The sequence below is a fragment of the Rhineura floridana genome, chromosome 3 (assembly GCF_030035675.1).
Source record: "Rhineura floridana isolate rRhiFlo1 chromosome 3, rRhiFlo1.hap2, whole genome shotgun sequence".
In the NCBI taxonomy this organism is placed as follows: Eukaryota; Metazoa; Chordata; class Lepidosauria; order Squamata; family Rhineuridae; genus Rhineura; species Rhineura floridana.
In genome coordinates this window covers 212,048,696-212,073,976 of record NC_084482.1, presented here as the reverse complement: position 1 = coordinate 212,073,976, position 25,281 = coordinate 212,048,696, and the positions used below count along the sequence as shown (strand labels likewise).

Genomic DNA, 25,281 nt, shown 5'->3' with positions numbered 1-25,281 from the left:
TTCCTCAGCCAGATAAAAACACTCCACCTCTCCACCCAGCTGCAGTCTACCACCATTATTTGCATATCTCATTAAGTACAATTCATTTTCAAGAGGAGGGGGAAGGAAGCTCTGCTCCCTGATGGTGGATGTTGTGATGGGGGATCCTGACAGGGTCAGCTCAACATGGGCCACCTCCTTACAGGGTGAAGTTCTCCCTTGCTATGGCTCCAGACTTTTCTCTGCCTTCACCGACAGGGGCTGCAATCATAAGGAGTTTCCTAATTTGTCCTCACTCCCCTTTCTTGCACTTCCTCCTCTGCATCCTCCCCCACAGCTCTGGGACTCCCCTTTGCCCAAATGCCCAACGGGGGAGGGGAGGCTGACCGGAACCCAGAAGGGGCCACCGATGCAGCAACCCTTGGGGGAGAGACAGGGGGGCAGTGCTGCTTTTCTCCAAGGAAAGAGCCAGGCCGGAAGTGACTTCAGAGGGAGAGGAACCGCATTGCCTTTGAAGAGCATGGATTCCCCTCCAACCACTTCCTCTATCCTTCCTCCCTAGCAATCTGGTTTCCTTTATTTTAACCCTTATGAAATCAGGCAGACGGATGATCGCTCAAAGCGGGAGCCAAGGAGGAAAGAGGCCTTGCAGAGAACAGGAAGACGGGGAGCTCCTGTCCTATACCGACTCAGAGCACTGGGGTCCATCTATGTCACTGCTGTCTGCACTGGCTGGCAGCAGCTCTCCACGGTTTCACACAAGGAAATGCCACTGGCGATTGAACATGCAACCTTCTGCATGCAAAGCAGCTGCTCCACCCACTTGTGCTTGCAGCTGAAGCTTTTTCCAAATTCCAAGCAGTGTTATAGTGCTGATAGCCCCAGTGTGAAGTTTTGATGGACAGCAAGATTTTCCTTATAGCTGAAGCTCTTTCCACATGATAAGCCTTTATATGGTCATTCCCGAATGTGAATTCTTTGATGGGAAGCAAGCTTACTTTTCCAGCTAAGGCCCTTCCTTTCATATGACTTCTTATCAGTGTGAATTTTTTGATGGGCAGGGAGACAGGAATTTGTACTGATGCTCATTCCACATTCCAGGCATTTATGTGGTTTCGCACCAGTCTGCCTAGGTCCATCCGGAGCGAGGCAGCGCTAGTTCCTGCCAATTTCCCCTCCTGCCCAGTTCACTGTGGAAAAACAAACATCAGAGAGCTCCACTAGCAAAGCCCTCAAGGCTGGTCTTCAACCTGTACAGCATTTCTTATTAATATTCTTATTAATATTATTATTGTTGTTGTGCTGCGAGTCATGCCTTTCCCCACCAACATGCTGGCTGGAGTTTACAAAGGAGGAGAAATCACTCCAGGTGTGTGTGTATAAATATCCTCCTCCTCCTCCGCCCTGCATGCAATTCAACCTCTACCAGCGTCCCTCCTGCTCAGTACAGGAAAGCTGGCTGAGGCGGGGGAAATAACGCCGGTGGGCAGAGGTGCTGCTGCTGCACTGGGAGGCGGAAGGCTTTGCTCTCTCGGGGAGCAGCCGCTGTTGGTGCTACAGGCACTCGCAAGCAGTTCTGTGCAGGTGGCAACAGTGACGGGGAAAGAGGCCTTTTGAAAGTAATGCAGTCGGTTGCGGAAACAGAGGGACCCGGGTGGGATGCACATCCCCAAAAAGAAAGGGACGATGACCCTGCGCAGCCCATGACAACTACTCCACTGTTGTGGGTGGGTTGAGAGGCCTTCTTCCTCTGCTCATCCTTACAGGATCAGCTTGCTTGCTGTGAGTGGGGCAGTGGCAGCAGCTGTTCAGCAGTGTGGGCCCCTCCCAAGACCCAGCCTGGTCTCCTCTCTCTCGCTGGAGTGACTTTACTCCTTAGCTACTTAAAAACCTGAAACGACAGGGGCGTTCAGCACAAGGCTATCTTTTTTTCCCTAAACCACATACAAACTTACTTCTTTAAAACAATGAAAGCTGTCTTGGCTACCTGCTGGTCCTTCTAGAAACAGACCCTTTTGTCCTACCTGTTGAAGGCCCAGGCGCTTAGGTGTCCAAAGTATCTTCTCCCTCCACATTACTGGGTTGTGCTTGATGGGATGTATTCAACCCTGAGTGTTGTTTTCTCCCCTTCATTAGTACTTCTTCCCTGACCACCATAAGGTCTTGAAACTTGAGGTCCATTGTGGGCATGAATTTATTTTGTTAAAAAATACAAGGTTTTCAAAATAACAGATTTGCACAAAAGAGTCATAAAACTAATATGTGGGTTGCACCCAACTTCCACCTCAGAGTGGATCCTTTAAAATTAATGGACATGACAAACTCAGGCCCCTTCATATTAATAGTTCACAGCTCTTTCTGGTTCCACCTCAGCTAAAGAGAATGCAACCAGCAGCACCAACCAGGGAGCAGCGGATGGAATTTGTATTTTTATTTTAGGATTTTCCCAAGATTGGGAAAATCAGAATTCACTCTACAAAGAAAGGGGGGATGGGTTCTGGGTGAGGGCAGTGTAGTGTGAAAAGAGAAGGGAGGCCAGGATCACACAGGGGAAGGTCAGGATCTCTTCTCTAACATCCCACAGTGCACGGGCGTTGGGGGACGCTTCTGAAGGTCTCCGCAGGGCTCCAAAACACTCACAGGCAACAGGTCAGCCACCCCATTCTACACTCATAACATGGTTTCCACATTTCTGAAATCTTTCATGACAATAAACACTAGTGCTACTTCTGAAGCTCTTTCCATGTTCCAAGCAGTTCTATGGTTTCTCCCCTCTGTCAATTCTTTGATGCAAAGTGAGAGAGGAATTTCTAGTAAAGCCCTTTCCACATTCCAGGCATTCATATGGCTTCTCCCCAGTGTGAATACTTTGATGGAAAGTGAGTGCTTGTTTCCAGCGGAAGCTCTTTCCACATTCTAAGCACTTATATGGTTTCTCCCCAGTGTGAATTCTTTGATTGGCAGTGAATTCCTGTTTCCTACTGAAGCTCTTTCCACATTCTAAGCACTTAAAAGGATTCTCGCCAGTGTGAATGCTTTGATGGGCAGTGAGTTGCTGTTTCCAACTGAAGCTCTTTCCACATTCTAAGCACTTATATAGTTTCTCCCCAGTGTGAATTCTTTGATGAGAAGTGAGATTTGTCTTCTGACGGAAGCTCTTTCCACATTCTAAGCACTTATATGGTTTCTCCCCAGTGTGAATTCTTTGATGGGCAGTGAGTTCCTGTTTCCTACTGAAGCTCTTTCCACATTCTAAGCAAAAGGTTTCTCCCCAGTGTGAATACTTTGATGGAAAGTGAGTGCTTGTTTCCAGCGGAAGCTCTTTCCACATTCTAAGCACTTATATGGTTTCTCCCCAGTGTGAATTCTTTGATGGGCAGTGAGTTGCTGTTTCCAACTGAAGCTCTTTCCACATTCTAAGCACTTAAATGGTTTCTTCCCAGTGTGAATACTTTGATGGAAAGTGAGTGCTTGTTTCCAGCGGAAGCTCTTTCCACATTCTAAGCACTTATATGGTTTCTCCCCAGTGTGAATTCTTTGATGGGCAGTGAGTTCCTGTTTCCTACTGAAGCTCTTCCCACATTCTAAGCACTTATATGGTTTCTCCCCAGTGTGAATTCTTTGATGGAAAGTGAGTGCTTGTTTCCTACTGAAGCTCTTTCCACATTCTAAGCACTTATATGGTTTCTCCCCACTGTGGATACTTTGATGGGCAGTGAGTTGCTCTTTCCAACTGAAGCTCTTTCCACATTCTAAGCACTTATATGGTTTCTCCCCAGTGTGAATTCTTTGATGGAAAGTGAGTGTTTGTTTCCTGCAGAAGCTCTTCCCACATTCTAAGCACTTATATGGTTTCTCCCCAGTGTGAATTCTTTGATGGGCAGTGAGTTCCTGTTTCCTACTGAAGCTCTTGCCACATTCTAAGCACTTATATGGTTTCTCCCCACTGTGGATACTTTGATGGGCACTGAGTTCCTGTTTCCTACTGAAGCTCTTTCCACATTCTAAGCACTTATACGGTTTCTCCCCACTGTGGATACTTTGATGGGCAGTGAGTTGCTCTTTCCAACTGAAGCTCTTTCCACATTTTAAGCACTTATATGGTGTCTCCCCAGTGTGAATTCTTTGATGGGCAGTGAGTTGCTGTTTCCTGCGGAAGCTCTTTCCACCTTCTAAGCACTTATATGGTTTCTCCCCACTGTGGATACTTTGATGGGCAGTGAGTTGCTGTTTCCTACTGAAGCTCTTTCCACATTCTATGCACTTATATGGTTTCTCCCCACTGTAGATACTTTGATGGGCAGTGAGTTCCTGTTTCCTACTGAAGCTTTTTCCACATTCTAAGCACTTATATGGTTTCTCCCCAGTGTGAATTCTTTGATGGGCAGTGAGTTGCTGTTTCCTACTGAAGCTCTTTCCACATTCTAAGCACTTATATGGTTTCACCCCAGTGTGAATTCTTTGATGGGCAGTGAGATGCTGTTTCCTGCGGAAGCTCTTGCCACCTTCTAAGCACTTATATGGTTTCTCCCCAGTGTGAATTCTTTGATGGGCAGTGAGTTGCTGTTTCCTACTGAAGCTCTTTCCACATTCTAAGCACTTATATGGTTTCTCCCCAGTGTGAATTCTTTGATGCAAAGTGAGAGAGGAATATCTAGTGAAGCTCTTTCCAGATTCCAAGCATTTATACAGTTTCTCGCCAGTGTGATTACTTTGATGGGCAGTGAGTTGCTCTTTCCAACTGAAGCTCTTTCCACATTTTAAGCACTTATACGGTTTCTCCCTAGTGTGAATTCTTTGATGGGAAGTGAGTAGACATTTCCAACTGAAGCTCTTTCCACATTCTAAGCACTTATATGGTTTCTCCCCAGTGTGAATTCTTTGATGGGCAGTGAGTTCCTGTTTCCATCTGAAGCTCTTTCCACATTCTAAGCACTTATATGGTTTCTCCCCAGTGTGAATTCTTTGATGGAAAGTGAGTGCTTGTTTCCTACTGAAGCTCTTTCCACATTCTAAGCACTTATATGGTTTCTCCCCAGTGTGGATACTTTGATGGGCAGTGAGTTGCTCTTTCCAACTGAAGCTCTTTCCACATTCTAAGCACTTATATGGTTTCTCCCCAGTGTGAATACTCTGATGGGCAGTGAGTTGCTCTTTCCAACTGAAGCTCTTTCCACATTCTAAGTACTCACATGGTTTCTCTCCAGTGTGAATTCTTTGATGGCAAGTCAGATGTGTCTTCTGACGGAAGCTCTTTCCACATTCCAAGCACTTATATGGTTTCTCACCAGTGTTTATTCTTTGATGCAAAATGAGACTTGCCTTGCAGCTAAACCTCCTTTCACATTCCAAACATTGATATGCTTTCTCACTTTTCTGGTTTTTGTAGTGGGCTTTACACTTTCTTTTAGAATTGAGACTTTTCGAACAATGAAAATATTTAATTCTTCTCATTCTTTGATCTGTTTTTTCTTGGATGGCAGTTTTTTGGTAGCCACTGCCGTAAGAAGCACAAGATTTATTCCTCCTTTTCTCTTCTGCTTCAGGATTCCTTCTCTGCTCTTCCTTGTTTTCAGATCTGTCTCTTTCCTGTCTCTCTTTCCCACAAAGTTCTCCCTTCCTCTTGGCTTTCCATTCCTCACCTTCTGCAAAGAAGAGAGAACCTGATAAGACCATGAGGGAAGAAATGGATCCTCAAATCACTGAACAATCCCAAATAACTTTTGTGATGAAGAAAGAATTGACAGGACTTAGATGAAAGACAGATCTTACTCCGGGTTGAACAGTCTCTGTTTTCTGGCATTCACTGACAATTGGAGTGATACGGATTGTTGGATTTGGACCACGGTGATCTGGGTTCAGCTCCCAGTCAGAGGTTAATCCCATTGGGTGGTCCTGGGCCAATCACTCTCATTCGGCCTAGCCTACAAAGTTGTACAGATAAGTAAAACAACCACAGATATTCTCTTTGGAACTCTTTGGAGCAAGTGAAGTGAGAAAAATTTGATTTGATTTGGATTCCTGCATTGAGCAGCGGGTTGGACTTGTTGGCCTGATAGGCACCTTCCAATTCTACTATTCTATGATATTCTACTAGGGTGCAAGAAGAGGGCTTGAAACGCTGAAATTTAGGAACTGTGAAAAAATATGGGTAGGAGGGCATGTACACAAACACACACACTCATCTGTGGACAAATTGCGGGAGGGGTGGCTCTGCAGCATCCAAGTTCCTTTTCCTACAAGGGTCCAGCAATCTGTGGAGCACCCCATGACGGCTACCCCAGTCTTAAAACAGTCCTCCTCTCCCCCAAAGAGTAGGATGCACTGCCACCACTCTGCTCCAGGTCTAGGAAAAAGGATGAACTAAGAGGGGAGCTTTGGATGTGTCCTCCCAAAGCCCAAAATGCCAAATGTTGCACCTAGTGGGCTATATTAGAAACTCCAATGGAGCTCAGCTATGCTGTTTTAGCAGTTGGAGAAAACTTCTAGTGAGAAATTCCACTGAATTGGACCATCATTTTAGAAGGGCATAACTAGAGATCTGTATTCAGATAGAATAGATGGCTGTCATATAAGTTTATCTGGAGAAGATTAAGAATCCCAGTTGAAATAGGTGGCAGTACATCAGAATATTTGGGTGCATTAATTATAGAAATATGGAATTTGAAAACAGATATTACGACCGATACCATGGACCACAAAAAAGACAAATAATTGGGTGTTAGAAGAAATTAAACCAGAACTACCATTAGAAGCTAAAAGGATGAAACTGAGGTTATCATACTTTGGACACATCATGAGAAGACATGATTCACTAGAAAAGACAATAATGCTGGGAAAAACAGAAGGGAGTAGAAAAAGAGGAAGGCCAAAGAAGAGATAGGATTGATTCCAGAAAGGAAGCCACAGACCTGACCTTACAAGATCCGAACACCGTGGTTTATAACAGATGCTACTGGAGGTCGTTGATTCATAGGGTCGCCATAAGTCGTAATCGACTTGAAGGCACATAACAAATTACATGGAGGAACCTTATGATGAAGAACCAGAAATTATAGAATGTGAGGTGAAAGCTGCTCTTAAAATACTTGGAAGAAACAAATCACCAGGAATAGATGATACCAATAGAGTTGCTACAAACTACTGAGACTGAATCTGTCCAAATTTTAACAAACATTTGTCAACAAGTATGGAAAATTAAACAATGGCTCACAGACTGGAAGCGTTCCATATACATCCCAATTCCAAAGAGAGGGGATCCCAGGGAATGCAGTATTATCGAACTATTGCCTTAATATCCCATGCAAGTAAAGTAATGCTCAAGATTCTACAACAAAGACTCTTCCCATATATGGAGCGAGAAATGCCAGACGTCCAAGCTGGATTTAGAAAGGGAAGAGGCACCAGAGATCACATCTCAAACATACGTTGGATAATGGAACGGAGCAAGGAATTTCAGAAGAAAATCACCCTGTGCTTTATAGATTACAGCTTTGATTGTGTAGATCATGAAAAACTATGGAATGCTTTAAAAGAAATGGGGGTGCCACAGCATCTGACTGTCCTGATGCGCATCCTATACACTGGACAAGAGGCTACTGTAAGGACAGAATATGGAGAAACCGATTGGTTCCCAATCAGAATGGATGTGAGACAGGGGTGTATTTTATCACCCTATTTGTTTAACCTATATGCAGAACATATCATACGGAAAGCAGGATTGGACCAAGATGAAGGAGGTGTGAAAATTGGAGGGAGAAATATAAATAATTTAAGATATGCAGACGATACCATACTACTAGCAGAAACCAGTAATGATTTGAAACCAATGCTGATGAAAGTTGAAGAGGAAAGCACAAAAGCAGGACTACAGCTGAATGTCAAAACGACCAAAATAATGACAACAGAAGATTTATGTACTTTAACGTTGACAATGAGGACAATGAACTTGTCAAGGATTAGCAATACCTTGGCACAGTCATTAACCAAAATGGAGACAATAGTCAAGAAATCAGAAAGCGGCTAGGACTGGGGAGGGCAGCTAGGAGAGAACTAGAAAAGGTCCTCAAATGCAAAGATGTATCATTGAACAGTAAAGTCAGGATCATTCAAACCACTGTATCCCCAATCTCTATGTATGGATGTGAAAGTTCGAAAGTTACAAAACTGATAGCAGATAAGAGAAAGATCAACTCATTTGAAATGTGGTGTTGGAGGAAAGCTTTGTGCATACCATGGACCACGAAAAAGGTAAATAATTGGGTGTTAGAACTAATTAGAACTGTCACTAGAAGCTAAAATGATGAAACTGAGGTTATCATACTTTGGACACATAATGAGAAGACATGATTCACTAGAAAAGACTATAATGCTGGGAAAAACAGAAGGGAGCAGAAAAAAAGGAAGGCCAAACAAGAGATGGATTGATTCCAGAAAGGAAGCCACAGACCTGCCCTTACAAGATCTGAACAGGGTGGTTGATGATGCTATTGGAGGTCACTGATTCATAGGGTCACCATAAGTCGTAATCGACTTGAATGCACATAACAACAACAACAAAACAAGTTACGTCTGAACAGGGGGCCTTACCAAGACAGGACAAAGTCCCACAAATCCCTCCCATGACTTCGCTATGCAGAGCTCTCTGGTCAGGAGTCAGCAAAGCCCACTCCTCTTCCGTGAAATTCACAGCCACATCCTTCAAAGACACTGGATCCTAAAAGAGAAACAATACATTTTGTCTTCACAGAAAGCAAAAAGATTATCTGCTACCTACATGGAAAACATAGTTAAGGTGAGGTGGCTGGTCATCGTTCTAAGGACAGAAACCTTCTTAAATGGCATTCACAGCTTTTGTTGAGGATGGCTTTGGGAGACGCAAAGAGGAGGGAAATTCATTCAGACCCATGGACAGAGAGGCACCCAGGCTGCCCCCAGGCTCTCCCACTTCCGAGTCTTTCCCCTACCTGATATGGGGCGATAGCAAGAGCTTCTCCTCCACCAGAAAGGGGAGATGACTTATTAGGTCTCACTGACATCATTCCATTACCTGTGAAAAAGAAAATAGGCCCAAAAGCCTGTAATATACAGTACGCTATTCTCAGAGGTTAAAATATATGTGTCTAACTGCATGAGGGTCTTATCAGCTGAGTGAGGTATTTATTCACAATTTATGTTTCAGTTGTGCGATAAAACATCTCCTCATTTGAGCTCTAAGCCAGAAATCAAAGTGATGGTTCCCACGTAAAAAATCATGATGTAAGTAGGAGCATTTCTGAGCTGTGGAAAAAGCTGGAGACGAGCATGGAAAATGTTGTTTCCGACATATGGCGACCATATGAATAAGGTTGTTATGGTAAGAGGTATTCAGAGAAGGTTTACGATTGCCTTCCTCTGGGGCTGAGAGGCAGTGACTGCCCCAAGGTCACCCAGTGAGCTTCATGGCGGTGTGGGGATTTGAACCCTGGTCTCCTAGGTCGTAGTCCAACACCTTAACCACTACACCACACTGGCTCTCGGAGACAAGAGTAAAGGAGTCAACATCAACAGAGACAGACCAAATGGAGATACGGCCCATTCATCCTTACCCAGCAGCCTCTGCCTGATGTCCGATGGAGTCCTCTCTGCCTCAGAGAAATCAGTTCCTATTTCTGCATAGACAGACTTTTCCTGAAACAGCATAATAAAAACAAGTCATATAATGGCAGCAGGATTAAAAGAGGACTGACAGAGGCAAAACCCAGAGGAGTATTTGATATAGAAAAGGAAGGATAGATGGAAAACTCTTAGAGATACTTGATATCATGGTAGCTAAAGTGGTGCCCTTCAGTTGGGAGGGGACACCAATTCACATCAGCCCCAGCCAACACACTGGCCAGCAATTATAGGACCTTTACTTCAACATCTGGAAGGCACCACGTTGGCTGACCCTGGTCTGGATGAAGCCCTCTCACCTGCTGCTCTTCCTGCTTCTCGTCCTCTGCCAGGCTCAGGAGGAGACCTTCTGCCAGGGCCACCGCCTGGGAACTCCTCTCAGCCCCACATTCCCTCACCCAGCTCTCCATCTCTGGGGGCAGGACAGCTAGGAACTGCTCCAGGATCACCAGGTCCAGGATCTGGTTCTTTGTGTGCCGCTCTGGCTTCAGCCACTCACGGCAAAGAAGGTGGAGTCGGCTGCAAGCCTCTCGGGGCCCCTCAGCCTCCTGGTAGGGGAAACGCCGAAACTGCTGGCGCTGCACATCTGAGCTGAGAGGGTTCTCCCTCAAGATCTTCTGCACGTTTCCCCCCAAGAATTCCTCCCCATGGGTCTCAGTCTTGATGGCAACAGGGCCAAGTCCTGCTTCAGGGGTAGCTGGGTCTTGCTGTTCCATCTTTGATCTCTTGGCCTTTCATGGGGTCCTCATCCCTTCTCTGCTTCTGGGAATGGTTTTCAGCATTCTGAGGCCGTGTTCAGAAGAAGCGAAGTTCATAGAATGAGCGAAGCCAAATAGGGATCACTATGCCTAGACCGGAGGCTTGCAGAGCAGGAAAGGTGCTGGCTAAGAATAGTCAAATATGAGGATTATTGTTTCTACCATATAAGCTTTGATAAAAACCCAGTGATCTACATTTTGGGGATTGACGTCATAAATTAAGGAAGGACTGACTTTACCCTCACCTCAGCAGGCATTGAGTGATGGGATATGGATGCGGGTGGGGGCTGCCCTGTCCTGTAGGCTCTCTTCACCTATTTACCCTTTTAATAAAACACGGTTGTTCACTTTCAGTCGAGGTCTTCTGAGTTTGATTTCTTTGATGAGAAGATTGCCAATTTTCAGTAGCACTTTCTATTCACTCTTAAAAGGTCCCTTCTGTATCCCAGGGGTTACCTGTCTGGATGGGCACATGTGTGATAACACCAGTCAGTTCAGCTACTTTTGGCAGTTACAGAAAATTAAGTTCAGACAGAACGGGGGGAAAACCAGCCCTCCCTGGGAGAACATGGAACTCATGCCCAGCATATGGCTTTGCTACAAAGCCTGAAAAACTGTATACTTTGTAGATATGACCTGCCAACAGATCTCCATTTGAGGCAATGGTCATCCTGTGAACGGGAATTAAGGAAAAGGGAGCAAACACACATTTCATTTGGTCCTTTTTGTTGTCTCCACCTCCCTGAGCCACGGAATGTCAAACAACTAACAATCAAAATAGAATCAATGACAAGTACCAAGAAAAGGAGCTACATTCTCTCTCCCTCCATACATACACACAAATGAAGTATATATCTTCCTAGGAAACAGTAATAATCAGTCCAACGTAAGGAACAATCCATTCTGATGACTTCTTATCTTTTTCTGTCTTGTGTGTTAATTTTCTCAGCTGTCAAGTGAGATATGATAACAATTCTGTCTTGAAGAAAAATCTTTGTTGTGCTTCTCAAGAATGAACAGAATTCTTTTACTTGCCTGCAGAGAAGTCTCCAAACTGGTTTGGCTTGCATGAGAAGGGAAGATATGTTGCTGTATCTGGAAGTTGAATGGAATCTGAAGGCCAAGTCAGTTCAGATAGTTTTGTCAGTTAGACAAAGTTAAACTCAGTTAAAGCAGAAATATATAAAGAAGGCCTCCACTGGATTGCAAGAGACTCATGCCCAGCGTATGGCTTTGCTATGAAATATAAAATGATGCTCTGAAAGCCTGAGACACCATACAGTATGTGTTGCATTGAGGGATGACCTTGCCCTTAAATCTCAATTGGATGCAGTGGAGGTCCTGTGAATGGGAATTAAGAAGTGGGAGAGAATTCTAAATCCATTTGCTTGCTTTGTACACTGAGCCACACAATGTCAAACACCTAGCCGTCAAAATATAAGCACTAGGAAGACCCAAAGAGTAAGAAAGTTTCCATATTAGCTCGTGCATATCAGGAGACATCCCAAACCCTCTTTGCAAAGTTTTCAGGTTTGGCTTGGGGTTGGGAGGAGGGGCTTTGTTAACATTCACTAACACTTGCTGTGCAGTAGCGTTTGCAGAAAGTAACTTCTGGCACTACTGGAATTGAGACAAACCCAGTACAGAAAAGATACACCCTGGTTGTTAGGGATAAGGAAGAGCAAACTATCAAGATTGTAAGGACTAGGAAAACAATACAGAAGCATGAAAGATGCACTTAAAAAGGAGGGCAACACACCAGCTCTTTTGGATCCCAGGGATTCGTATTGCCTGGTGTCTGTGGAAGTAGAAAAGAATGAAATGGCCTAATTGCAGCCATCTTGGATGACTTGTATACGTGACGAGGGAAAAGAACTTGTTTTTGAGTCAAGGAAACCACAAAATGTGCTGTTCATTTGTGTTTCAGGAACAAAGTGGGTAAATATGCCTGATTAGGCACATGTCTAACAGGATATAACAGCTGATGCTGCAACTTTGATAACCTAAATGTATAAATACTTTCCCAAAAGGTTACACTGGCTGAAGATCTGCTCAAGGACAGGGCACACTCTGTCCAGTTGCTATCTTCCCTTGTAATTGCTCGAATAAAGCGTCTCTGACTTTGTTGCAATCCAAAACGAAGAGTGAAGGCTAGTTTTCTTCCACAACTCTTGGTGCCGTGACTCGGATCACAATGTCCAGTTGAGGCAGCAGCAACAGCTGCAAACCATTCCCCTTCGAACCCCAAGGCACCATACAAGGTAAAAAATCTTTTGAAATATCTATTAGGGTTATCAGAGGAGCACTGCCCATCGGGAAGAACGGTGCTGAGGAGTTTGCTGCCTCGAATAAGAGAAAAGTTGTACTGAGTCCAGACTCAGGGAATAAAATAAGAATGGATCTAAGTTTGGTGAAGTAAATATGAGTGCCTGGTATGAATGCTGCTGACCAGGTCTAAGCCTTAAGCTGACTCCAGCTGCCCCAGGACTACCCCGTGAGGGAGTTCTGAAAGCAAGGGGGGGCAGCCAAACCTTGTGACCCAGCAAAAACCTTTGCTCACAACTCCACTGACCAGGTCTGGGACTTAAGCCTCTATGCAGCCGGACCCAGTGGAACCTTCCCTGAGTGACTGAAGAATGGGGGGCAGTCAGTCAAAAGGTGTACCTACCCGGCCAAACAGCATTGTGGCGTACTATATGTACGTGCATTATGGTCACAGGACTTGCAAGTATTTGGATAAATTGAATTTTTACACCCATAATGACCCATCTAAGCAAGTTTCCACTTGAATGTACCTTTGATTTGGGTAAAGTTGTGCACTTAAAAGGAGCCCTTGAGTCAACCCCTGGTAGTCAATGGGAAGCCTATTTCAATAGGTATAACAAAACTTCAAAGAGATTCCATGAGTCTCGAGTGAGGAGTCTATAGGATTCCCAAGAAAAACTAAAAGCCTAAATACAGGATCTAAGTGGCTGGATGCCTACCTGGCCCAACTTCCCCACCTCCCTCAGCTTCTCTATATCCCCAACTTACCAAAACAAGAGTACAATGGAGAAACTGTGGAAGGTACTGATTTTTTTTAGCCACCAGACTCCCACCCCTCCACCTCCTCCCCCACTACCACAACAACCGGCACCCTTGCCAGAGCTAGAACAAAGACCAGTGGGAGAAGAAGAACCCCTATTGTATTGAGAGGCAGGTGTGACTTTTGGATCCGAAACTTTCAGTCCACCACAAATCAAAAGATATATTTGGGAGTAATCCAAGCACCCTTAAGACAATTGCCTGGTGATGGAAACAACTTGGCCACGGTGCATGCTCCGTGGACTCCAGGAGATCTTAGGAATCTAGTTAAAGAATCCCTAGCATCAGGGAGGATCCTGAAAAATTCAGAGAACTCCAAACAATTGTTCAGTGTTACAATCCATCATAGACATTAATCACCTCTTATGTGTGGTCCTACCTTCTGAAGTTAGGCAGCGACTACTGACCCCAGGCTCAGTAATACACCGAGATATTTGGGAAATCAAACCACCTGGTGAGCCGAGCCAATTTATGGTAAGTGTCCTGGGGTAACACCTGATGTTTGGTTAGGCCCTTAGCACCCCTACAGTTACAATGGGCCAACAGCACCATCTTACAAGACGTCCACTTGGTATTAATTACTAAATCATGAAATGGTACCATCTGCTGGCCTGCAGATCAGTTCTGACAGTCTAGCATAAGATAGCACCTTTCATTTAAGAGGATCACTTTGGTTCCAGATTCCAAAACCTCCATGCTTTATTACCAGAAATACAGAAAATCTCTGACTTAGTGACACAAATACATAGACTTATATATATATATATATATATATATATATATATATATAAAGCTGAGAGCCATGGTTTTAAAACAGCCTATAGAACAGCTGTTATGTGTACTCACCATGATATATTGTGATATGTAACTAAGGCTACTGACCAGCCACACCATATGGTACGGCCTGCTGTAATTTTGATAATTTTACTTCATATCATTCTTTATTGTTGTTGTAAAAGATTTAATGAGATCGTGCTGTCCATTGTCCATACTAAACATGTAATCCCACTGGCCCAAAAAACAAAGTTATCTTCTGAGGGCCATTCTAAACCTGCTGAAGCTGATCAGGCAACTTTATTCAGCAGCTGATTAATATGAAGGTCTGAGTATGTTAGCTGTGCTAAAAGCACAAAAGGGGGGAGTGTGGAAATAGAAAAGAATGAAAAGGCCCAAGTGCAGCAGTCAAGGAAACCACAGAATGTGCTGTTCAGTTGTGTTTCAGGAAGATAGTGGGTAAAGTGGACAATTCCTGATTGGGCATATGTTTAACAGGATATAACAGCCAACGCTGCAACTGTGATAACCTAAATGTACAAATACTTGCCTAAAAGGTTACACTGGCTGAAGATCTGCTCAAGGACAGGTGACACTCTGTCCGGCTGCTGTTTTCCCTTGCAGTTGCTTGAATAAAGTATCTCTGACTTTGTTGCAATCCAAAACGAAGAGTGAAGGCTTGTTTTCTTCCGCATGCCTTATGTAGTGCTGTCGGGTCCAGGATGAGACTGAGGGACCAGACCAGTGGGTGAAAGCAATTCAGTTTTTATTAGAGTGACATCCACACAAACGCTGCGCCTTCTCATAAGGCGCCACTGACTTACAGATCCTGCGATATGGAAAGATAGTTGACAGAGCGAAGTGCACTTTCCCGCCCAACTCTTAAGTAGGACCCAAACGGGTGTGAAGCCTTTCACTCCGCCTCAATCCACCCTCCGGGGCCACCTGTCTCCCCCTCCCCCTTTCTTGTCTCTTCATTCATCGTCGAGTACGCGGTGAGGGGGGAAGCGCCGGCCCCTCCCCTTCTGAAGATTCCGACTCCAGTATGGGCGTAAGGGGAGGTCCTTGCGGAGGGGGAGGCGTGTGAACTTTCAAGGTTGGCTCTGAGACTCTGGCGCTCCCAGGATCTCCGTTGCTGGGCAACCCTATCTCTGGACATTCCTTTCCTTCTCCTTTGCTCAAGTCTGACAGGGGGCTCCCCTCCCCCTCGTCTTCTGACTCTAAATCCACGGGACCCCAATTCCGCATCCCGACAAGTGCCATGTACTTCATCTGGGATTCTTACCTCTCTGCATTAACCTTGAATGGACAGCTGTCTACTATGGAGGGGAGTTTATGACTGGGCCACGCAACAATCCATCTCAAAAAAGAGGCTGGCTTTTACTGGTCTCAAACTCCCACAAATACGTGAGGCTTTTGCCTTTCTGGAAACATCTGATCAGGAGTTCAAAGATGCTCCTTCAGAACCTGCTTTTCATTTTTCTCCTTCCTCCCAATTTTTTTTTTCTCTTTAGATCTTTGGGTTCACATTAACCTTGAAATGCAACTCTGGAATTTCTCACTAAAAGGTTCCCCAAGTGCTAACACAGCATAGCTGAGCTCCATTTTGGTTTCTCCAATAGCTCACAAGGTGCAATATCTGGCATTCTGGGCATTAGGAAGACACATCCACAGCTTCCCTTTAGTTTATCCTTTTGCCTAAACCTGAGGGAAAGGGCTGGAAGTGCAGAGTACTCTTTGAAGGGCAGAGGAGAACCATTTTAGGATTGGGGTTCATTAACATGCACTTATTGTGTAGTAGTATTTGCAGAAAATAATGTCTGGGCACCATCTGATCTCAGGCAAACCCAACACAGGAAAGATACATCCTAGTTGCCAGGGAAAAGGAAGAACAAACTATGGAGATTCCAAGGCCTAGGGAAGAGAAGATAAGAAAAGTGAACTAAAAGGGAGAGCAAAACTGTAGGTCTTTTGGACCCCAGGGATTCCTATTAATTGGTGTCCAAACAACACACAGTCACAGCTCAGACTCCACTCATTGACTAATAAGACTGACAGGAGAAGCAGCCAGGCTGGCTCAATTGACAGAAATTCCTTAAAAGAGTGCCTGTACATTTTGCTCCATACCTTTCTTTCTAGGAGGGCTAGACTTTCACTAAAAAAGAAAGATAAGCTCAAATTCTGGGGCATCACTGAAGCATCAGTGGGGCGTTACAGGCTCACAAAACACACACAGGCAAAGGGTTAGTGACCTCTTTTCTACACCCAAGTACCAATATGATTTCCCCCTTTGTGAATCTTTTCATGACAACAGAGGCTTGTGCTGCACCTAAAGCTCTTTCCACATTCCAAGCAGTTATATGGCTTCTCCCCAGTGTGAATTCTTTGATGGTAAGTGAGATTTTTCTTCCAGCTAAAGCTCTTTCCACATTCCAAGCAGTTATATGGCTTCTCCCCAGTGTGCATTCTTTGATGGGAAGCAAGCTTGTTCTTCCAGCTGAATCTTTTTCCACATTCCAAGCATTTATACGGTTCCTTCCCAGTGTGAATTCTTTGATGGGCAGTGAGATATTCCTTATAGCAGAAGCTCTTTCCACATTCCAAGCACTTATATGGTTTCTCCCCAGTGTGAATTCTTTGATGGGAAGTGAGACAGGGAATTCTAGTGAAGCCCTTTCCACATTCCAGGCATTTATATGGTTTCTCCCCGGTGTGAATTCTTTGATGGGCAGTAAGATTCTCCTTGCAGCTGAAGCTTTTTCCACATTCTAAGCACATATATGGTTTCTCCCCAGTGTGAATTCTTTGATGTGAAATGAGATTTTTCTTGCTGCTCAAGTTCTTTCCACATTCTAAGCATTTATAGGGTTTCTCATCACTATGTATTCTTTGATGCAATGTGAGGGAGGAATTTCTACTGAAACTCTTTCCACATTCTGAGCACTTATATGGTTTCTCCCCTGTGTGAATTCTTTGATGGGCAGTAAGGTTATCACTGCGAAGGAAACTCTTTCCACATTCCAAGCATTTATATGGGTTCTCACCAGTGTGAATTCTTTGATGGGAAGCAAGTTTGTTCTTCCAGCTGAAGCTTTTTCCACACTCTAAACATTTATACGGTTTCACCCCAGTGTGAATTCCTTGATGGGCAGTGAGGATTAGCTTCCACCTGAAGCTTTCCCCACATTCTAAACACTTATACGGTTTCTCTCCAGTGTGAATCCTTTGATGGGCAGTAAAATTGTCACTGCGAAGGAAACTCTTTCCACATTCCAGGCACTGATACGGTTTCTCCCCAGTGTGAATTATTTGATGATTAGTGAGAGATACCTTGTGACTGAAGCTCTTTCTACACTTGAAACATTCATAGGGTTTCTCCCCAGTGTGAATTCTTTGATGCAAAGTGAGAGAATAATTTCTAATGAAGCTCTTTCCACATTCCAAGCATTGATATAGTTTCTCTCCAGTGTGAATTCGTTGATGATTAGTGAGGGATATCTTGTGACTGAAGCTCTTTCCACATTCCAAGCATTTATACACTTTCTCTCCTTTCTGGTTTTTGCAGTAGGCTTTGCATTTTCTTTTAGAATTGAGACTTTTCCAATAACCAAAATATTGACTTCTTTTGTTTCTTTTATCTGTTTTTTCTTGCACTGCAGTTGTATGGTAGTCACTGCCCAGAGACACGGAGGATTTAGTCCTCCTCTTCTCTTCTGCTTCAGTTTTCATTCTCTGCTCTTTGCTCTGTTCAGATCTATCTCTTTCCCATGTCGCTTTTCCACATAGTTCTGCTTTGTTCTTGGCTTCCGACTCGCCACAGTCTGCAATGAAAAGAGAAATTGATAAGAGTGTAACAGAAAAAATGGATCCTCAAATCACTGAACAATCTCAGTTAGCATTTGCGATAAAGATGTGAAAGGACTTAGGTGGGACAGCGGTCTTGCCCCATGCTGAAGTCTCTGTGGTTTGACATTCACTGACAATTGGAATGCCAGAGATTGTTGGATTTGGACCATGGGTTCAGTTCCCTGTCAGGGGTGAATCTCATTGGGTGATCTTGGCCCAATCACTCTCGTTCAGCCTAGCCTATAAGATTGTACAGGTAAATAGAGCCATCAAAGGTATTCTGAAGGGTTTGGAGCAATGGAAATGAGAAGATGAAAAGGGGAAGCCCCGTGGCAGAATGTCCCAAGGTCACTCTGCCTCTTCAACAGGTAAAGGACCACAGAAGGAGCCCTCAGATGTGCTAGGCATTGGAGGAATGCTGCCAGTCAGAGCAGACAATCCTGGACTAGTTGGGCTATGACTATGGCAGGGCTCTTGAGTCAGGCTTCTGTGACTAAGATGGCTCTTATCTGTGTGACTCTTATGTTTCCTCACACTGTAGTTTTTTGTAGTTTTATGTTGTGATTTTAGCATCTTGTATGGATGTCGAATCTATTTTTTTTATTCCTTGTGAATTTTTGACAGTGGAAAGTGGAGATATACATGTTTTAAATGCCACCTTGGGCTCCTTCCGGGAGGAAGGGTAGGATATAAATCTAATCCATTTATATTATTTATAAATATTTATTATTTATTTATTCATTCAACAACAGCCACAGCCGCGTCCTTCTCCTCCTCCTGCTCTGGCAAGGCCCAGGTCCCCGACTCTGAGCTCCTGCAGCCGCCCCCCAACATAAACCATCACCAGCAGCAGAAGTCCGGGGAGCAACAGCTGAGCGAGCCCGAGGACATGGAGAGGAAGACAATACTGAAACAGCAAACAGCTTCGCTGTAACAAACGCCTGTCTCCCTTCTGCCTGCAGCCCCTGCTAACACTACCTCCTCTTTCTTGGTAGTGTCGATAATGATAATGTTATTTAATTTAATTCTTGTAAATTCTATTGTTTTTATTGTATTCTTACACCTGTGTTTATTTTTCTTTGTAAGCTGCCTAGAGGGCCTTTGGCCGAAAGGAGGGGTATAAATAAAATTTAATAATAATAATAATAAATATAGGCAAATCCTACTAAGCTAGAAGAGGGCTTGAGAAATTTTAAGTAGCGTGTAAAAATGCTGTGTGTGTGAGTGGGTATGTATACACACACACACATATGAAGACAAATGATCAGGGGGTGGCTCTGTACTGGCCACATCTCTTCTCCTTCAAGGGTTCTTCCTTCCCCCCAAAAAACAAGAGTAGTAGGAAAAAAGAGAACTTGAAATCTTGAAATGCAGGAAATGTGCAGATGTAGGAAGGGCTTTTCTTACGGGCTGAGTCCCTTTCCTTGTAACAAGGGTAGCCAACATGGTGCACTCCAGAAATGGTTGGATTCCCATTCCCACCAGCCCAAGTCAGCATGGACAGTGATCACCACTGATACGAATGAGAGTCCAGCAATCTCTGGAGGGCACCATGTTGGCTACCCCAGTCCTAGAATGGTCCTATAACAGTAAACTCCCCCTCGCCCAAAATCATATTATGCACAGGTCTAGGAAAAAGGATAAACTCAGAGTGAAGTTTTGGATCTGTCTTGGGAAGACAAGTCCAGAATGCCAAATCTTGCACCTTGTGGGTATATTAGAAATCAAAATGGAGCTCAGCTATGCTGTGTTAGCACATGAGGCCACATTTTAGTAAGAAATTCCAGAGAACTGCACTTAAATATTTTAGGGACGGGGGACAGAGCAAAATGAAAAGTGGGTTCTGAGAGAACATCTTTGAACTCCTGATCAGATGTTTGTGGGAAGGCGAAAACCTCACATATTTGTGGGAATTTGAGCCCAATAAAAGCCAGCCTCTTTTTTGAGATGGATTGTTGTGTGGCCCAATCATAAAATTCCCTCCATCTCTAATTTTGGCTGGCTCTTTGGCAAACCAGAAACTGACAGAGAGCCTAATAATTCCCTAATAGTTCTCAAATTATCTGGACAGTTTACACCGCTTGGACATTGTCAAGGAAATACAATAAGCTGTCCATTAAATGTTTACTGCGGGGGGGTAAGAATCCCAGATGAAGTAGGTGACACTACGTCAGAACATTGAGGTTCATCACATGAAGGAATATTGAGTTTCAAATGCATATTGGGGTCCTACAGTGAGCCTTACCAAGACAGGACAGAGACCCACAAATCTCCTCTGTGACTTCCTTATGCAAAACCCTCTGGTCAGGATCCAGAAGAGCCCACTCCTCTTCCGTGAAATACACAGTCACATCCTCCAAGGACACTGGACTCTGAAAGGCAAGAAAACATTTCCTCATAGAAAATGTGAAGATGATCTACTACCAGTCTTCAAAAATTAGTCCAGGTGAGGTGCCTGGTCATTATTCTCAGGACAGACTAATAAATTCATTCAGACCCAGGGAATTGAACAGGGGACAGAGGCACCCAGGCTGCCCCCATCTCTTCTCCCACCTGATCTGGGGTGACATCAGCACCTTCTCCACTACAAAGAGGAGATAGTTTAGCAGGTCTTTCCGACATTATTCGATCACCTGTGAGAAACAAAATGAGCCATTACTGTATTTCTCAGAGCTTAAGCAATTATATGTCTAACTGCATGAGGGTCTTATCAGTTGAGTGAGTTTGATGTTTTTTCATAGTTTATATTTCCATTGTGTGACAAAACACCTTTCCCCATTTGGACTCTTGGCCACAAATCAAAGTGCTGATTCCCACGTACAAAATCTTGTCATCATATAAGTAGGAGCATTTCCAAGCTGCAGAAAAGGCTGGAGATAAGTTTAAAGGAGTCCAAATCAACAGAAAGGGACCAAGTGCAGATACACCCCATTCATCCTTACCCAGCGGCCTCTGCCTGGTGTCCAATGGAGTCTTCTCTACCTCAAGGAAATCAGTTCCTATTTCTGCAAGGAGACCCTTTTCCTGAAACAGCATAATAAGAACTCAAGTCATATAACAGGGAGCAGGATTAGAAGAGGACCGATGGAGGCAACATCCGGAAGGGTATTTGATAGCAGGAGTAGCCAAGGTGGTGCCCTCTAGAGGTTGCCGGACTCCAGCCTGCATCAGCCCCTGACAATATGAGGAATGGTCAGCGATGATGGGAGTTTTACTTCAAAAACATCTGGAGGGCACCAAATTGGCTATCCCTGATCTAGATGAAAAGCTCTCTCCTGCTGCTCTACCTGCTCTGCCCAGCTCAGGAGGAAACCTTCTGCCAGGGCCACCGCCTGGGAACTGGTCTCCGCTCCACATTCCCTCACCCAGCTCTCCATCTCTGGGGGCAGGACAGCCAGGAACTGCTCCAGGATCACCAGGTCCAGGATCTGGTTCTTTGAGTGTCGCTCTGGCTTCAGCCACTCACGGCAAAGAAGGTGGAGTCGGCTGCAAGCCTCTCGGGGCCCCTCAGCCTCCTGGTAGCGGAAACGCTGGAACTGCTGGCGCTGCACATCTGAGCTGAGGGGGTTCTCCCCCAAGATCTTCTGCACATTTCCCCCCGAGAATTCCTCCACACAGGTCCCAGTCTTGATGGCATTGAGGCCTCTTCCTACCTCAGGGGCAACTGAGTATTGCTGTTCCATCTTTAATCTGTGGGTAAAAAGATGCAGCATCTGTCCTGCTGGTCTGTCTCTTGGAACTTTGCCCACCCCACCCCTGTGCATGCTCCCTTTCCCAGCCTTCTACTGCACGCCCCCATGTCTTCTGTTACTTACAGTATGTCTTTTTTGGAATTGTTTCCTGGATTCTCAGGCCTGTACTGAAGAACAGATCCACTTCCTGTATTAGTCAAAACAAATGGGGAACCCCATACCTAGGCCAATGGCTGGCAGAGCAGGAAAGGTGCTGGCTAAGCATCCTTGAATATGGGGATCATTCTTCCTAGCATATAACCTTTGAGATAAACCCAGTGAAGGGGGCCATGTCTTCCTCTGGGTGTCTGGATGGTTGACAGATCTCTGACAGCAGCTCAAAAGTAGCTGAAATCCTGATTACCCCCATGCCTATTTAAGAACAAACAAGCAAAAGGGGAGACCTTTCTAGGAGAAGGGCTGCAGCTCAGTGGTAGAGCAGCTACTTCGCTTGCAGAAGGTCCCAGTTTCAATCGCCAATATCTCCAGACAGGGCTGAAAAGACTCCCTGCCTGTAATCCTGGAGAGAGTCTGCCAATAAGTGCAGACAATACTGAAATAGAGGGATCAATGATCTGACTCAGTATAAGGCACCTTCCAATATTCCCTAACTTATCTCTGTGACCTTTTCAGGGCTCTGCTGGAAGATGCCATCCTGGGCTTCTCTTGAAAGGAAGAGCAAAATATATATAATATAAAAATAAAGACTTTAAAAATTGGGAATGAAACATCTTTATACTTTGATCCATTGATAATTTTGGTTATCCTTTGATTTGAACTGCCCCCTTTCAGAATTAAGAGTTACCAGTTTTGCTGATGTTTTTTAATTAAACTGGAACGCCACAGTTCCTGGAGCTGATGACCTGGTTGTGGTAAGGAAGCTGAAGGATCTTAGGGCATTTTGTGGAGGAAGAAAACAAAGAATCCATAATTTTGGCACTGTCACCACTAATTAATGAAGGACTAACTTTGCCTTCATCCCAGCCAGAATGAGTGACAGGTGGTGGCTGCTCTGGCCTGTATCTCTTCACCTCTTTACCCTTTTAATACAACAGGTTTTTCCACTTTGAGTCGGGGTCTCCTGAAGTTGATTCCATTCATTAAAAGGTTGCCACTTTTTTAGTAGGACTTTCTATTCACTGTTAAAAGATCCCTTCAGCATCTCGGGGGTTGCCAGTCTGGACGGGCCCATGTGTGCCAGCCAGGAGTGATGACACCAGTTTGTGTGCGAGTAACAGCCACCAATGCCGTGCTTGGAGCAGACAGCAGCAACTTTCCCTCAAGTTAGAATCCTGGCAGGAAAGGACTTTAGACAGAGGTGCTTTTGCTTTGGGGTACTGATCCCTCCCCCCCTCAAATTCCCTTTCTCTCTAGGAATCAAGTTCAGGTCATTCAACACACTGAGGTCTGACACACTGCTTCTGTATAGGAAAGCTCCACTTCCCACCCAAAACTACTCCCGTCATGGTCACCATCCATTTGCAGTATGATCCCTGCCCCCAAGATTTCACTCATTGTACCAAGGCTTTGATGTCAGCAAGGCCAGCCCCCACAGAGTCCTTGTAAGTTGAACATTAGGTCACCTAAATTCACAGGTTATCAACAGTTGTCTAGTGTAGGTGGAGAATAGATTAGAAGAAGACCCACTCAAGAAGTCTTGAGCCTTAGGGGGTACTAGAAATTTTCTATTTTGGGAGTCGGACTTCAGACAGCAGGACAGTCTTTATACTATATGCTATTTATTCATATCTTGCACATTACAACTAACAAAATGCATTCTAGGTAGCCTTAGCCATCATTGCGGAAAGAGAAAAACAAAAATATATATCAGCATGAAAGAAGTTGCTGGAAATCCATTCACCATCAAAGTATAAGACTCTGAAGGCACACCAGCAAATCTTAAGCATATTCTAAGCAAATCTTAAATGATTTCAGCATCTTTTATGCATATTTCAAGCTATTATCATATTATTATGCAGACTCGTTGCCCAGAGAAAAACACACCACCTCTTCATCCAGCTGCAGTTTACCACCATTATTTGCAACGCCATCATTTGCACACACTAACTAGGATTGGTTTTTAAGAGGCTGTTCTAGGGCTGCTCCAGCCTTTTCTCTGCCTTCACCGGCTGCGCCTGCAATCTGGGGCATCTTCCAGCCCCCTCCTTGTTCCCCTGCCTTGCCCCGTCCCCAGCCGGCCTGGGACTCCCCTTCACCCAAATGCACGAAGGGGGAGGGTGGCTTACCAAACCTCAGAAGGGGGCACCGAAACTTCAGGTCTGGCGGGAGAGGAGCCTTTTTTCTCCAAGGGAAGAGCCGGGCAGGAAGTGACATCAGAAGGGTAGCACGTACATTTCCCTCGAAGAGAGGCGATGCCCCTCCACCCTCCTCCATCGTTCCTCTCTAGCAATCTGGATTCTTTTATTTTAACCCTTATGAAATCAGGCAGCCGGATGATCTCTCAAAGCGGGAGCCGAGGAGGAAAGAGGCATCTCACAGAACAGAGGAAGACACGGAGTTCTTGCCCTATAGGGAGTTCAGCTACTTTTGTCACTTAGAGAAAATTAAAAATGTAAATGTACTGCCTTCAGGTCGATTCCGACTTATGGCGACGCTATGAATAGGGTTTTCATGACGCCCAAGGTCACCCAGTGAGCTTCATGGCTTTAAGTTCAGAAAAGAGCCAGGCTTCCACGGAAAAGCAAGAGAGACGTGCGAGAAGGCTGCTCTGCAAGCCTGAAAAACCATTTGCTTTCCACTGAGGGATGACATCTTTAGATCCCAACTTGAGGCAATGGCGGTCCTGTGAACGAGAATTAAGGAAAAGGGAGCAAACTCGAATTCCACCAGCTCCCTTCGGTTTCCATTCCTTTCCTCCACTTACATACAGAGACACCGAGCCATATATTGGCAAACAATGAGTAGTCAAAATTGAAGTATTATGAAAAGATTTGAACGATACATATAATTAAGTACATACAGTAAGTAATAGAAGTCCAAATTAAGAGACGGTAGACTAATCCGTTTCAACTTCTTCTCGTCTTTTTCGTTCTTGTCTGTTAATTTTCTCAACTGTCCTTGGGAGGAATGATAACGATTCTCTCTTGAATAAAAAAATCCCTGTTGTTGTTTGTTTGTTTATATGGCACCATCAGTGCACGTGGGGCAGAGGGGAAGGGACTAAAACATGAATGGAAGAAGAGCTAGGGTTGCCAGGCTCAGGGCCTGAGAATCTTTAAGAAACGGGAAATTCAGCCAAGTGCAGGTTTTCTTCCAACACTGTAATGGGAAAAAGCTTGGCTCCCGCTTTGATAGATCATCCCACTGGCTGACTTCCTAAGGGTTAAAGTGAGCAAAAAGAAATTCCTAGAGGGGAAAGAGATAGAAGGAGGGTGTGGCTGACTTGAAGGAAATGTACTTCCTTTCCCCCCCAACATCACTTCCTGTCTGGATTT

General features: G+C 44.6%; 1 protein-coding gene and 1 pseudogene across 1 annotated transcript; both read right to left on the bottom strand.

The window, feature by feature from the left end:
- Nucleotides 1-2,125: 2,125 nt before the first annotated feature.
- LOC133381514 (zinc finger protein 208-like) lies at nt 2,126-25,138 on the bottom strand (annotated as a pseudogene).
- LOC133381512 (zinc finger and SCAN domain-containing protein 23-like) lies at nt 9,035-11,579 on the bottom strand. The gene is made up of 2 exons (XM_061620702.1): nt 9,933-11,579; nt 9,035-9,648 (listed from the first exon to the last, which is right to left on the bottom strand). The coding sequence occupies exons 1-2, from the start codon at nt 10,347-10,349 to the stop codon at nt 9,478-9,480; spliced, it is 588 nt and encodes a 195-aa protein (XP_061476686.1). The 5' UTR covers nt 10,350-11,579; the 3' UTR covers nt 9,035-9,477.
- Nucleotides 25,139-25,281: the final 143 nt, after the last annotated feature.